The 15621-nt window shown below is 27.5% G+C and overlaps 2 protein-coding genes across 4 annotated transcripts; both read left to right on the top strand.

The window, feature by feature from the left end:
* The first annotated feature begins 1001 nt into the window (after positions 1–1001).
* On the top strand, positions 1002–1739 carry LOC119664837 (60S ribosomal protein L36). Of its 2 annotated transcripts, none has more exons than XM_038074213.1 (3): positions 1002–1117; positions 1254–1381; positions 1461–1739. In XM_038074213.1, exons 1-3 carry the CDS (start codon positions 1030–1032, stop codon positions 1683–1685), a joined length of 441 nt encoding a protein of 146 aa, XP_037930141.1. In that variant the 5' UTR covers positions 1002–1029; the 3' UTR covers positions 1686–1739. The 2 variants fall into 2 exon arrangements, with proteins under 2 accessions (XP_037930141.1, XP_037930147.1); XM_038074219.1 differs by having other exon boundaries at positions 1081–1163.
* Positions 1740–13376: 11637 nt separating this feature from the next.
* LOC119672194 lies at positions 13377–15597 on the top strand. 2 transcript variants are annotated; one of them, XM_038083188.1, is made up of 6 exons: positions 13377–13468; positions 13518–13627; positions 14192–14284; positions 14344–14702; positions 14760–14937; positions 15000–15597. In XM_038083188.1, the coding sequence occupies exons 4-6, from the start codon at positions 14631–14633 to the stop codon at positions 15122–15124; spliced, it is 375 nt and encodes a 124-aa protein (XP_037939116.1). In that variant the 5' UTR covers positions 13377–13468; positions 13518–13627; positions 14192–14284; positions 14344–14630; the 3' UTR covers positions 15125–15597. The 2 variants fall into 2 exon arrangements, with proteins under 2 accessions (XP_037939116.1, XP_037939115.1); XM_038083187.1 differs by lacking the exons at positions 13377–13468; positions 13518–13627 and having other exon boundaries at positions 13803–14284.
* Positions 15598–15621: the final 24 nt, after the last annotated feature.

Here is a 15621-nt window from a genome sequence, read left to right as displayed (position 1 = left end):
TGTCCCTGTCAGCTGTTTGAGTATTTTTATAAAGTTTTGCAAAGAGAAAGTAAACGAAAATTGAAATAACGCGCACTATTTTCAATTTAATGTTTTATTTAGTTACTTTTTTGTTTGTTTTATTTTTTAAAACAATTTTTTAATTATAATTCTTAAAATAATTGTGTTTTTGTGTCAATAACCAAACAATTCCCATAAAAATACGTGTTATCTACTTGTTTTAAACTGCAATTTAAAATTCACCGAGACCGGCTTAAAAATACGTCCGTTCACTAGGACTTTTCAAAAACAAAAAAAAATAAAAAAAAAAAATTTATGTAATAATTTTTTTATTGTTGACACAAAATTTACTTTCTGTACGCAGAGTTTTTCTGCTAAGTGTATGTGCTCAATACGTGTGCAAAAATGTTATAAAATATGTTTTCAAAACCAATTGTTTGTGATATGGCAATTACACTGGCCGCAAAAGACTCATATCAAAACAGTCATTTAAAAGTGTTTTCTTTCGTTGTAATTCATTTATTTTTATTTCAATCAGTTGGTGTTTCAATTTGCCTGTTGATTTGATTTTTGGCCTGTGCCAAAAAAAACATTTCCAATCACCTAATATATGTTTATCTGTTTTTGTAAATATGTCAAAAACAGGCTTCACAAACTGTCAAAAAGCCATAAAAGCTTTTATTATGGGTATGTTCAATGTATTCAATTGCATTTAGAACCTATTTGGAATTCGTTTTAACCTCGTTGAAACTCATTTGTATAAAATCAGCAAATAGAACTCTGTGCATATGAGATTTTGTATGCAGAAATTAATCATGTTGTTCCCATCAGTGATGTTTGACCATGATGAGCTGTTTGAGGCCAGTGTAAATGCCATATTACGCTCGAAGTGGGCGAAGTTTCAGTTCTGTGAGAAGTATTCTTTGGTCTTATACATTATGACAGTCTTATTTCATGTAACTGCAGTTTGAGCATCGATCATGCATACGTATCTGAAAATATGTAACAAACACTAGCTTGCTCGCAAGCATGGTGCTTGTACTACATATGTGTAAACATACTTTGTTTGCTGTAACAAGTTCACGTGTAGGTCTTTCCGGATTTAGAAGATACCGAGGTTGGTTGTGTTGTGTGAGATAATAATTTCTAGTGATTTTAAATAGGTGCTACAATTGTTTGTATTAGTGCACATATTACGACGTTATTGTTTTGCTTATGTTATGCTAATAATTTTTGAAATTTTCTCTTTGTAGCTCAAATGGCGGTACGTTACGAACTTAGCGTTGGACTTAACAAAGGTCGCAAAACTACTAAAGTCAAAAATGTTAAGTATGTGGGTGAAAAAAATGTTAAGGGATTGCGGGGTTCTCGTTTAAAAAATGTAAGAATTTAGAATAGAACTACACTTATTTTAAGGATAATATCTCAGAAAAAAACCTGTTAATGTACTTTATTTACAGATTCAAACTCGTCATACAAAATTCATGAGAGATTTGGTTCGTGAAGTTGTCGGTCACGCACCTTACGAAAAACGTGTAATGGAACTTCTTAAGGTTTCAAAGGATAAGCGGGCGCTTAAATTTTTGAAACGCCGATTAGGAACCCATATTCGAGCCAAAAGAAAACGTGAGGAAATGTCGAGCATATTGACCCAAATGAGAAAAGCACAAACACACGCTAAATAAGTTATTGCAACAATTTAAATTGTAATTAATAAATTACTGTGTTTTATAAATTAATTTTTAAATTTTGTTTTGTGCCTTACAATTGTCTATTGGTCCTACAGATAAAAAGTTAAGTGAAGGTATGAGCTCTGTTTTTACATATTTTGCAGTAAGCTGTTTTTATTAGAGAATTAATGCTTGAGTAGCTGAAGCGTGTTAAACGAAAAAAAGCCTAATTTATTAATATCATATTTAAAGTAATGAATAAATAATCGTTTTTCGTTGTAAAATTTGCAGATTGTGCATGGTGTTGTATACCGTGAGTTCTTGGAATAAAATTTGGATTATTTTTTATACAGTAGTAGCGTTTAGAACGTATTTAGAAATGACGGGATATGTTATATAGTGTCATCGACGCGACAACATTGTCTCTTTCGAGTTATGACGAAAATGCATGTTATGCAGAATATCATAACAGTTTGTCAGTTTCGTATTTTTTCTATTATTTTTTGTTTGTTCTTAAATCTTTAAAGAAATACACATAGTAGAGAAAAAGTACGGATATTCACAAAATTTTTTTTATATTACGCATAACTTTTTTAATTTTTACTCAAATTCATTTCTATTTCCTAATTTATTTAAACCAAAGAAACAACAGTAAAGTTCCAATATAAAAAATTAACAGTTATTCTTTAAAAAAAATTAAACAATTATATGCAAAAGTAGCAATTTTTTAAGCAGAAAAAGTCTACGGATATTTCTTAATATTTACATTAAAACAATGAAATTCACAAAAATCTTAAATTTAATAGCCTGCAGGATAACTTCTGCATTTAATAACCTCTGTTAAGCATCTTTGCATCGACTCAACTAGCTTTGCAATATCCTGTGTGTTTATTTCTAGCCATTCTTCTTTGATGACGTTTCTTACTATATCCTTGCTGGAAAACATATGCTGGCGAATCTTATCTTCCAAATAAACCCACAGATGTTCTATAGGACTAAGGTCTGGTGATTCTGGTAGTGTTTGAAGTTGCCTGAGAGCATAGCACAGCACCCACATCCGTAAGATGCCTGCTACTCATCGTAGAAAATAATTCATTTTTAGAACTTCATAGCTTTACATATTATCTTGCAAAGCTTAATCATTTTATTCTATTATATCTGGATATGTATGGCTTCTTTCCTGCAATCAGGGTATAATACATGCATTTCTTCAAAATTTTCCGGGCAGTTTTAGGGCATAATTTGTTTTCAAGTATTTCGGCAATATGTTCAGCTAGTTTGAAGGCTGTTACTCTTGGATTTACTTTCACCTGGTTGATTATGCTACGTCTTTCTCTATTGAGGGGCGGACAGTGCGAGGTCTAGAAACGTAAGTACTCGTGTATTTGAAGTTATTTATAATTCTCTATACAGATGAATATTGACAACCAATATTTTCAGCAAAATTTCTTTGATTTACGTCATCTTTCCCAAAATTTAACAGTTATTTATCGCTCACAAACTAATTTCAAGTCTTTTATTTTATATTGTAAAAATTTATTGCTTATATAAAAAAATATTATTAAATGATTAATTTTTAGACTCTTTAGGAAGTCAATTAATAATTAAATATCATTTAATGAAACGTTTATGCTTGCAAGCGAATTTAAATTAACGGTAAATGTAAATATTAACAAATATCCGTAGACTTTTTTTGCTTCAAAAATTGTTACTTTTGCATATTAATTTTTTATATTGGAACTTTATTGTTGTTTCTTTGCTTAAAATAAATCAGGAAATAAAAATGAATTTTAGTAAAAATTAAAAAAGTTATGCGTTATATAAGAAAATTTTTGTGATACAAACGGCCTTGATTTACTGACAAGGTACAGATAGCCTCGGATCTCATGGCTGAATTTAAAGCGATATTTGCATATTTCTGTTTTTTAATATGCATTGTACGCAACAACAATTTTAATTTTAACGTGCTGTGGCACTCTACACAACATGGACTTTACTGTTGTTTTGTATTGAACTACATTATAATTTAATGGGATATTGAATGGGAGTTTGTTCCCTTTTCCAAAGTTTGCTATTATGAATAATTTGGGAAGTTTTGTTCCCAATTATTCTATTCTGAATCGCATGGGAATGGGAGTTTTTTCCCAATTTGCACAAATTCTTTCTCAAGCAAATTGTTGGGGAGACAAATTAAAGAAGTATGAAAAATGGTTTAATTTAATATAAAAGCAACTGAAAATATTCAGATTTTTGAATATATTTTAATAAAATTATTATTATAATAAAATTATTACAATAAATTTAATATTTTCAAAGTTTTATTTTTTTATTTTATCCACAAGAGTTGATTAGTTTTCCGAATAACCTGAGCCTAGATAGCAACGACGCTGAGGGGACCAAGCCGGAATTGGAACACGAAATTTTTCTAAGTTTATTAATTTGTCAAATTTAGCCAAATTTAAGCTTTTTCACCAAGTTTGAAATATGATTTGGATAGAAAATTCAATTATCTTTCATTTGGAATACACCCCATATCTGTATGTTTCGTAATAACTGAGATATTGAAAAAATAAAAAAATCAAATTTTTTGAAAAAACTGACTTTTTTTACTTAAAAAATTATTAAAAAACAACCACAAACGGGACCGACTTGCACGGATACTCATCTGAAAGGCAATAAAACAAGCTTTCCAATAAAGCAATAAAAGCAAAAATCGTATGCACAGATTTTGTGCAAAATTGCATTAAAGTTCGATATCGAAGCTGCTTAAATATCATAAGAATCAAAAAACTAAAAATGCAAAATGTTCAGAAATATATCACAAAACACAATTTTAAAACCTCAATTAGATATTTTAATTTTATCATAAAAAATTGTTAAAAAATAGCATTTTTTTTTAGCTTACTTTACTGTAATCATTATATCTTCGCGTGCAAAAAGGGGACCGAAACAAAATTAATTTTCCTTTAAAGACAATAATTTACTTTCCAAAAAAATCATAAAAATCGTATGCACAGTTTTTTCTCTATTATTTTTTAAAATTTGTCAATTTTTTACCAAAAATTCAATTATTTGAAAAAAACCTCCACCCTCACAGCGCCAAATGCAGAGCACACTCAAGTCAGGCATGCCAGCGCCATCTAAGTTTCAAGTACAAATATGATGTTTGTATTTTTTTACGCAAGTATTGCGAATAAATAAATTAATGAAAATTTGAATAGAAAAAGCGACTTTCTTATATAAAAAGATTAATTTATAAAAAACTACAATGAAGATCCAAATGCACGCGAAAACCTTTAAAGGCAATAAAACACACTTTCAATTGCAACATAAATCAGAAAGATTGATTTTGTCTTCATCCCAGGAAATTTAATCAAACATGAAAATTATTATTTCTTTTTAAACACATGTTTTTAAAAAAGTAAAGATGAGAAATGTTAAGATATACAAAATAATGCATAATTGTAAAATATCAACAAAATATTTCAATTATATCATAGAAATTTCATTAAAAAAAAAGAATTTTTTTTATAGTATGCATTTATATATCTCAATAAATTTTCATGCACGAACGGGACCAAAATCATCTATACATTTTTATAAAGATGAAGAAATTTCCTTTTCAAAAAGCTCAAAATCGTAAAAATCTAATGCACAGTTTTTTTTATAATCATTTTTTAAAAATTTCTCTATTTTTTACTAAAAATTCAATTTTTTTATATAAATAAATTGTGTCACAGCGCTAAGGCCGGAGTATATAGGAGGCAGAAGGAAAAGCGCTATCTGTATTATAAGATAGAATGTTATGTTTGTATGTTTAATGCATTTGTTGCGAATGAATGAATTAATGAAAATTTGAATAGAAAAAGCGACTTTCTTATATAAAAAGATTAATTTATAAAAAACTACAATGAAGATCCAAATGCACGCTAAAACCTTTAAAGGCAATAAAACACACTTTCAATTGCAACATAAATCAGAAAGATTGATTTTGTCTTCACCCCAGGAAATTTAATCAAATATGAAAATTATTATTTCTTTTTAAACACATGTTTTTAAAAAAGTAAAGATGAGAAATGTTAAGATATACAAAATAATGCATAATTGTAAAATATCAACAAAATATTTCAATTATATCATAGAAATTTCATTAAAAATAAACAATTTTTTTTATAGTATGCATTTATATATCTCAATAAATTTTCATGCACGAACGGGACCAAAATCATCTATACATTTTTATAAAGATGAAGACATTTCCTTTTCAAAAAGCTCAAAATCGTAAAAATCTAATGCACAGTTTTTTTATAATCATTTTTAAAAAATTCTCTATTTTTTACCAAAAATTCAATTTTTTTAAATAAATAAATTGTGACACAGCGCTAAGGGCGGATTAAAATCAAAGTAGATGGGTTAATTGATCTGTATTTTGAGTGGGATGGTGTCTAACAAAAACACTTATCAGTGTTACAAACCATTTCTTTTTAGAAATGTATGAAATGTTTGGAATCTGTCAATGTTTATTCAAAAAAATTTCAGTGGCGGAATCTATTTTATAACACTATAGCTTTCTAAACGCTTCATATAAAAAATTATTAGAGATATAATTAATGTAAAATAAAAAATAAGGAAAATGAATAAATAAATAAAATAAAAATAAAACTTATTTGATGATCAATATATGGGTGACATGTACTAGAATCTGTCAATTAGTCAAATTATAAAATTCGCATCAGATATAAGACAATAAATATGTACATATATATAAAACAGATACAATTTTATGTTGATGTACTTTTCATATTTCACATTTCAATTTTTATTCATAAAACTTAAAAAGCAATCACATTCTTCATTTATTTTAATTTTGTATGATTATATATGCTTTTACAAGTATGTATTGTTAATCAGACTATGTATGTACATATCTGCATAGGTATAAAATATAGCTGGCGTCACAATAGTTTCGTGCATTTTTTTCTATGCACATACAATCATCAAGTTTATGTTTTATATGCTTATAATAATTTTTAATAATCATTTATTTATTAAATATATGTATGTATTAATTGATTTTACTTATTTTTATATGTACATATATACATTGATTTCAATTTAGTTCTAAACAATACATCCAAATATGTGTAAGACGGAGACTTAAAACATATTTTTTCCCCACCCGTCTGTCTGTCGCCATATGCTAATAATGCACGTGGTTATATGTATGTATGTAAAAAGAAAAAAGCAGTGGGTGAAATAAGTATTAGGATCATTTTGTTATTCGATCTGTTCGAAACTTTTAGACAAAAGTTAAGCCACTTGCATACCAAATATGAACATACAAACCCACCCTTAAATGACTATCAGCGGCGCACAAGACTTTCGCATACACTTTTTTGTTTTTGTGATGATGTCATTTACTGCTGCACAGCTTCGCAAAAATCTTAAGGAGTTTAATGCACAAGTATACAGGTAAAAAAAGTTTGTCAATGCGCATATGCAATAGGCATAGCAGAACTATGATATGGAAAATGCAGCGTCGTTGCATAGACAATAACGAAATAAAGCAAATATGCAAAACAAAAAAAGTACAGATATACTTAAAAACAAAACATGCAAGCATACTTTGAACATCGCGTTCATGTACGCAATGCGCATCACTCCAATATAATTGTTTTTTAGTTTAACAAATAAAAATTCAAATGCAAAATATGAAAATTATTTTCCTTTATTGAATAGCTATTTAAAAAATTGTGATTTTATATCCTAATTTAACTAATTTTATAAATGTAATCTTTTACACGAATAAAGAACTTTAATAAAAACAAAATTTAATTAAATTAATAAGTTTAATATATGTAAATTAATATAATTAATAAGTATATCATACTGAATATTAATAAAATATTATTTAGAAAGCTCAAGCAGTGGGTGAAATAAGTATTAGGATCATTTTGTTATTCGATCTGTTCAAAAATTGTAGACAAAAGTTAAGGCACTTGCACAAGCATATATAAACATATAAACCCACCCTCAAATCACTATCCGCTGCGCACAACACTTTCGCATTTACTCTTTGTGTTTTTGTGATGATGTCATTCACTATAGACTTCGCAAAAATCCTACGAAATTTAATGCACAAGTATGCAGGTAAAAAAAGTTTGATATGCAATAAATGAAAAACTTAAAAAAAAAAACATAGCGGTATATTCTATCATTAATATAAATATGTACATACATACAGATGTTATTTAACACTCATATTATTTGTTTTATTTTAATTTTTTATATTATTACTATATTCATTTTAATCTTAAATTATAAATAAAAAATAATAAATACTAAATGTTTATATAAAACAAGAATAAATTATAAGAAAAATTTATATTCACATACTATATGTATGTACATACGTACATATATATGCTGTATGTAATGATATGCTGGATGATTGCATACGCATTATAAAAATGCATAAAACTTTTTTCTTTTGCTTCAAGATTACATACATATAACCACGTGCATTATTAGCATATGGCGACAGACAGACGGGTGGGGAAAAAATATGTTTTAAGTCTCCGTCTTACACATATTTGGATGTATTGTTTAGAACTAAATTGAAATCAATGTATATATGTACATATAAAAATAAGTAAAATCAATTAATACATACATATATTTAATAAATAAATGATTATTAAAAATTATTATAAGCATATAAAACATAAACTTGATGATTGTATGCGCATAGAAAAAAATGCACGAAACTATTGTGACGCCAGCTATATTTTATACCTATGCAGATATGTACATACATAGTCTGATTAACAATACATACTTGTAAAAGCATATATAATCATACAAAATTAAAATAAATGAAGAATGTGATTGCTTTTTAAGTTTTATGAATAAAAATTGAAATGTGAAATATGAAAAGTACATCAACATAAAATTGTATCTGTTTTATATATATGTACATATTTATTGTCTTATATCTGATGCGAATTTTATAATTTGACTAATTGACAGATTCTAGTACATGTCACCCATATATTGATCATCAAATAAGTTTTATTTTTATTTTATTTATTTATTCATTTTCCTTATTTTTTATTTTACATTAATTATATCTCTAATAATTTTTTATATCAAGCGTTTAGAAAGCTATAGTGTTATAAAATAGATTCCGCCACTGAAATTTTGTTGCATAAACATTGACAGATTCCAAACAATTCATGCATTTCTAAAAAGAAATGGTTTGTAACACTGATAAGTGTTTTTGTTAGACACCATCCCACTCAAAATACAGATCAATTAACCCATCTACTTTGATTTTAATCCGCCCTTAGCGCTGTGTCACAATTTATTTATTTAAAAAAATTGAATTTTTGGTAAAAAATAGAGAATTTTTTAAAAATGATTATAAAAAAACTGTGCATTAGATTTTTACGATTTTGAGCTTTTTGAAAAGGAAATTTCTTCATCTTTATAAAAATGTATAGATGATTTTGGTCCCGTTCGTGCATGAAAATTTAATTTAATAACAAAATGATCCTAATACTTATTTCACCCACTGCTTTTTTCTTTTTACATACATACATATAACCACGTGCATTATTAGCATATGGCGACAGACAGACGGGTGGGGAAAAAATATGTTTTAAGTCTCCGTCTTACACATATTTGGATGTATTGTTTAGAACTAAATTGAAATCAATGTATATATGTACATATAAAAATAAGTAAAATCAATTAATACATACATATATTTAATAAATAAATGATTATTAAAAATTATTATAAGCATATAAAACATAAACTTGATGATTGTATGCGCATAGAAAAAAATGCACGAAACTATTGTGACGCCAGCTATATTTTATACCTATGCAGATATGTACATACATAGTCTGATTAACAATACATACTTGTAAAAGCATATATAATCATACAAAATTAAAATAAATGAAGAATGTGATTGCTTTTTAAGTTTTATGAATAAAAATTGAAATGTGAAATATGAAAAGTACATCAACATAAAATTGTATCTGTTTTATATATATGTACATATTTATTGTCTTATATCTGATGCGAATTTTATAATTTGACTAATTGACAGATTCTAGTACATGTCACCCATATATTGATCATCAAATAAGTTTTATTTTTATTTTATTTATTTATTCATTTTCCTTATTTTTTATTTTACATTAATTATATCTCTAATAATTTTTTATATCAAGCGTTTAGAAAGCTATAGTGTTATAAAATAGATTCCGCCACTGAAATTTTGTTGCATAAACATTGACAGATTCCAAACAATTCATGCATTTCTAAAAAGAAATGGTTTGTAACACTGATAAGTGTTTTTGTTAGACACCATCCCACTCAAAATACAGATCAATTAACCCATCTACTTTGATTTTAATCCGCCCTTAGCGCTGTGTCACAATTTATTTATTTAAAAAAATTGAATTTTTGGTAAAAAATAGAGAAATTTTTAAAAAATGATTATAAAAAAACTGTGCATTAGACTTTTACGATTTTGAGCTTTTTGAAAAGGAAATTTCTTCATCTTTATAAAAATGTATAGATGATTTTGGTCCCGTTCGTGCATGAAAATTTAATTTAATAACAAAATGATCCTAATACTTATTTCACCCACTGCTTTTTTCTTTTTACATACATACATATAACCACGTGCATTATTAGCATATGGCGACAGACAGACGGGTGGGGAAAAAATATGTTTTAAGTCTCCGTCTTACACATATTTGGATGTATTGTTTAGAACTAAATTGAAATCAATGTATATATGTACATATAAAAATAAGTAAAATCAATTAATACATACATATATTTAATAAATAAATGATTATTAAAAATTATTATAAGCATATAAAACATAAACTTGATGATTGTATGCGCATAGAAAAAAATGCACGAAACTATTGTGACGCCAGCTATATTTTATACCTATGCAGATATGTACATACATAGTCTGATTAACAATACATACTTGTAAAAGCATATATAATCATACAAAATTAAAATAAATGAAGAATGTGATTGCTTTTTAAGTTTTATGAATAAAAATTGAAATGTGAAATATGAAAAGTACATCAACATAAAATTGTATCTGTTTTATATATATGTACATATTTATTGTCTTATATCTGATGCGAATTTTATAATTTGACTAATTGACAGATTCTAGTACATGTCACCCATATATTGATCATCAAATAAGTTTTATTTTTATTTTATTTATTTATTCATTTTCCTTATTTTTTATTTTACATTAATTATATCTCTAATAATTTTTTATATCAAGCGTTTAGAAAGCTATAGTGTTATAAAATAGATTCCGCCACTGAAATTTTGTTGCATAAACATTGACAGATTCCAAACAATTCATGCATTTCTAAAAAGAAATGGTTTGTAACACTGATAAGTGTTTTTGTTAGACACCATCCCACTCAAAATACAGATCAATTAACCCATCTACTTTGATTTTAATCCGCCCTTAGCGCTGTGTCACAATTTATTTATTTAAAAAAATTGAATTTTTGGTAAAAAATAGAGAATTTTTTAAAAATGATTATAAAAAAACTGTGCATTAGATTTTTACGATTTTGAGCTTTTTGAAAAGGAAATTTCTTCATCTTTATAAAAATGTATAGATGATTTTGGTCCCGTTCGTGCATGAAAATTTATTGAGATATATAAATGCATACTATAAAAAAAATTGTTTATTTTTAATGAAATTTCTATGATATAATTGAAATATTTTGTTGATATTTTACAATTATGCATTATTTTGTATATCTTAACATTTCTCATCTTTACTTTTTTAAAAACATGTGTTTAGAAAGAAATAATAATTTTCATATTTGATTAAATTTCCTGGGGTGAAGACAAAATCAATCTTTCTGATTTATGTTGCAATTGAAAGTGTGTTTTATTGCCTTTAAAGGTTTTAGCGTGCATTTGGATCTTCATTGTAGTTTTTTATAAATTAATCTTTTTATATAAGAAAGTCGCTTTTTCTATTCAAATTTTCATTAATTCATTCATTCGCAACAAATGCATTAAACATACAAACATAACATTCTATCTTATAATACAGATAGCACTTTTCCTTCTGTGCCTCCTATATACTCCGACCTTAGCGCTGTGACACAATTTATTTATTTAAAAAAATTGAATTTTTGGTAAAAAATAGAGAAATTTTTAAAAAATGATTATAAAAAAACTGTGCATTAGATTTTTACGATTTTGAGCTTTTTGAAAAGAAAATTTCTTCATCTTTATAAAAATGTATAGGTGATTTTGGTTCCGTTCGTGCATGAAAACTTATTTCTATATATAAATGCATACTATAAAAAAAATTGTTTATTTTTAATGAAATTTCTATGATATAATTAAAATATTTTGTTGATATTTTACAATTATGCATTATAATGTATATCTTAACATTTGTCATCTTTACTTTTTTAAAAACATGTGTTTAAAAAGAAATAATAATTTTCATATTTGATTAAATATCCTGGGGTGAAGACAAAATCAATCCTTTTGATTTATGTTGCAATTGAAAGTGAGTTTTATTGCCTTTAAAGGTTTTAGCGTGCATTTGGATCTTCATTGTAGTTTTTTATAAATTAATCTTTTTATATAAGAAAGTCGCTTTTTCTATTCAAATTTTTATAAATTTATTTATTCGCAATACTTGCGTAAAAAAATACAAACATCATATTTATACTTGAAACTTAGATGGCGCTGGCATGCCTGCCTTGAGTATGCTCCGCATTTGGCGCTGTGAGGGTGAAGGGTTTTTTCAAATAATTGAATTTTTGGTAAAAAATTGACAATTTTTGAAAAATAATAGAGAAAAAACTGTGCATACGATTTTTATGATTTTAAGTTTTTTGGAAAGTAAATTTTATTGTCTTTAAAGAAAAATTAATTTTGTTTCGGTCCCCTTTTTGCACGCGAAGATATAATGATTACAGTAAAGTAAGCTAAAAAAAAATGCTATTTTTTAACAATTTTTTATGATAAAATTAAAATATCTAATTGAGGTTTTAAAATTGTATTTTGTGATGTATTTTTGAACATTTTGCATTTTTAGTTTTTTGATTCGGATGATATTTAAGCGGTTTCGACATCGAACTTTAATGCGATTTTGCACAAAATCTGTGCATAAGATTTTTTTGATTTTTACTTTATTGGAAAGCTTGTTTTATTGCCTTTCAGGTGAGTATGCGTGCATGTCGGTCCCGTTTGTGGTTGTTTTTTAATAATTTTTTAAGTAAAAAAAGTCAGTTTTTTCAAAAAATTTGATTTTTTTATTTTTTCAATATCTCAGTTATTACAAAACATACAGATATGGGGTGTATACCAAATGAAAGATAATTGAATTTTCTATCTAAATCATATTTCAAACTTGGTGAAAAAGCTTAAATTTGGCTAATTTTGACAAATTAATAAACTTAGAAAAATTTCGTGTTCCAATTCCGGCTTGGTCCCCTCAGCGTCGTTGCTATCTAGGCTCAGGTTATCTAGTGATGTGTTGCAATGTTACTACGTTAGTCAAGCATTTGGTTTGACAAACATTTGCGTTGCACTTTTACTCTTTTTTCAATGTTTCCATATTTCTTATATATAAGAAAAAATTTTACTCCGAAAATGTATTTATACTAAGCATTTCGTATGGGCAGCATTTAAAATTTGTTTTGTTTTTGTTTTTGATTAATATTAAATATTGTGTTAAGTGAAGAGCAGGATATTTGGCAAAAGTAAGTTATTAATTATATATAACTTTTAAATTAAAAGGATTTAATTTAGTGAGTAATGTACAAACAAAAACACGGAAAAGAAAAAATCAAGTACGAAAATGGACAAATGAGGAAAATTTAAAAATATTGGAATATATTTATGCAAACGGACATTTTGAGGTTGTATTTATTTTTTTTTTTTTATATAAATTTATTTTATTTGATTAAATAAATTTTTATAAGAGTAACTAGCTAACAATATAATAAGCTAACAAACAAATTTAATCAACAATTATAAAGAATTTAATCAGAAATCACGCAAGTTCACGCAAGGTTTTATACCCTTAAGGCGACGTGTTGGCTCTATTGACGCCAGTTCGTTAGCTTCATCATTCGGATGAGAGTACAGTCGCTGCAGGTGCATTCTTGCATTTCGCTGTATTTCTTCCACCACCGTATTTATCCCTAGATCACGATGCAGATCAGAGTTCCTTACGTACCATGGTGCATTTGCCACACCCCTTAATATAACGTTTTGGAATTTTTGTATGGTTTCAACATGTGTGCTGCTAGCGCATCCCCAGAGCTGAATACCATATGTCCAAATTGGTGTCAATATTTGTTTGTAAATTAAAAGCTTGTTATGATGTGACAGTTTCGACTTCTTTCCAATAAGCCATTTGATTGATCTGTATTTTATATTCAGTTCATCTCTCTTTTTTTTACATGTTCATTCCATCTCAGCTTTGCATCCAATGTCATACCGAGGTACTTAGCCGTATTAGAATGTGGAATTTGCATTCCATCAATGTAGAAGGGCATAAATCTGATATTTCGGTTTGTAAAGTTGACATGAACTGATTTATAGTGGTTAAGTTTTATTTTCCACTTTTCAGCCCAAGCGATAATGTCATTGACAGAAGACTGCAGACGCCTGGCTGCTGTTAGTTCATCATCTCCAATCGCTAGAACAGCTGTATCGTCAGCGAACGTCGCTGTAAACGTCGCTGAGCTCATTGGCAAATCATGTGTGTATATTAAATATAACAAAGGACCAAGTACACTGCCTTGGGGTACCCCAGCGTTGATTTTTTGGAGTTCACTGTAATCGTTTCCATGCTTAACACGGAAGTTACGATTAGTCAAATAAGAAGAAACCATATCGAAATACTCCAACGGAAAAATGTCTCTTATTTTTGTTAGTAGACCTGTATGCCAAACTTTGTCGAAAGCCTGGGATACGTCTAATTTTGAGGTTGGATGACAATTTGTTTTTATTATTTTTACAAAACTTGATTCGTTTTAATTATAGAAACCAACAGCCCAAATATATTATAAAAAACTATTAGAAGTGACAAAAATTGATACAACGTGGGACTTAGTAAGATTTAAGATGAGATATTTTAAGCAAAGTTTTGTTAAGGCAAACAATTGGCGCAAGTCTACTGGCGCCGGCTTGCTAGATGACGAAGAAGTCACATCTATAAAAGGTAATTAAAATCAATTTTGTGTTAGTATAAATGTTATATAAATGTTTCCTTTTTGTTTGTAGATAAGGTAAAATTGATGTGTCCATATTATGACCAATTGTCGGAAATATTTGGTGAGAAAGCTTGGAGCAACAAAATTGTTTTACAATCTTCTGCTATGGTATGCGACAAGGAGATGTCAGTGTAAGAACTGAATAGTACCAGCGAACGAGCAGGCGTTGAAATAGCGAACAGCGAAGAAGCAACACCATTTAGCACGATATTTGATGCAGATATACTGACAGAAAATACTGTGTAACAGATCACTACTAACAGAAGCGAGGTTAACACACAAAAAAAAAACTACACCAGGGAGGATTCGTTTCGAAAACAATTTAAGACGTAATAAACAAACATCCGCCATTCAGGAACTAAACGATATTGAACGCAAACGAGAGGAGTTCCAAAATCGGAAGCTTCAACTTGAAGTAGAAAAATTCGAGTTTCACAAAGAATTGGAACTAAAAAAATTGCGCATGAAGGAGGATAAGATAAACATGAGATTCAGGCTAAAAGAGGAGAAGTTAAAGCAAAAAGAGAAATTGGCGATATATGAACTGGATTTAAAATATGGCAAAGCGAACGATAGCTAATATTTCAATTTTATTTTGTCCTAACTAATTAATGATTCTCAATTTAGTTTTA

This window comes from Teleopsis dalmanni, chromosome 1, assembly GCF_002237135.1.
Source record: "Teleopsis dalmanni isolate 2A chromosome 1, ASM223713v2, whole genome shotgun sequence".
NCBI classification, from domain to species: domain Eukaryota; kingdom Metazoa; phylum Arthropoda; class Insecta; order Diptera; family Diopsidae; genus Teleopsis; species Teleopsis dalmanni.
The sequence above is the reverse complement of the archived record's forward strand: the minus strand, read 5'-3'. Positions and strand labels throughout refer to the sequence as shown.

Excerpts from the sequence above, each read along its gene's own strand:
- LOC119664837 (XM_038074213.1), top strand. The coding sequence starts at position 1,030 with ATGGTGCTTGTACTACATATGTGTAAACATACTTTGTTTGCTGTAACA. Across the intron at positions 1,118-1,253 it reads CGGATTTAGAAGATACCGAG|CTCAAATGGCGGTACGTTAC; the intron begins GTTGGTTGTGTT and ends TTCTCTTTGTAG. Across the intron at positions 1,382-1,460 it reads GGGGTTCTCGTTTAAAAAAT|ATTCAAACTCGTCATACAAA; the intron begins GTAAGAATTTAG and ends CTTTATTTACAG.
- LOC119672194 (XM_038083188.1), top strand. The coding sequence starts at position 14,631 with ATGTCTCTTATTTTTGTTAGTAGACCTGTATGCCAAACTTTGTCGAAA. Across the intron at positions 14,703-14,759 it reads GGGATACGTCTAATTTTGAG|AAACCAACAGCCCAAATATA; the intron begins GTTGGATGACAA and ends TTTTAATTATAG. Across the intron at positions 14,938-14,999 it reads AGAAGTCACATCTATAAAAG|ATAAGGTAAAATTGATGTGT; the intron begins GTAATTAAAATC and ends TTTTGTTTGTAG.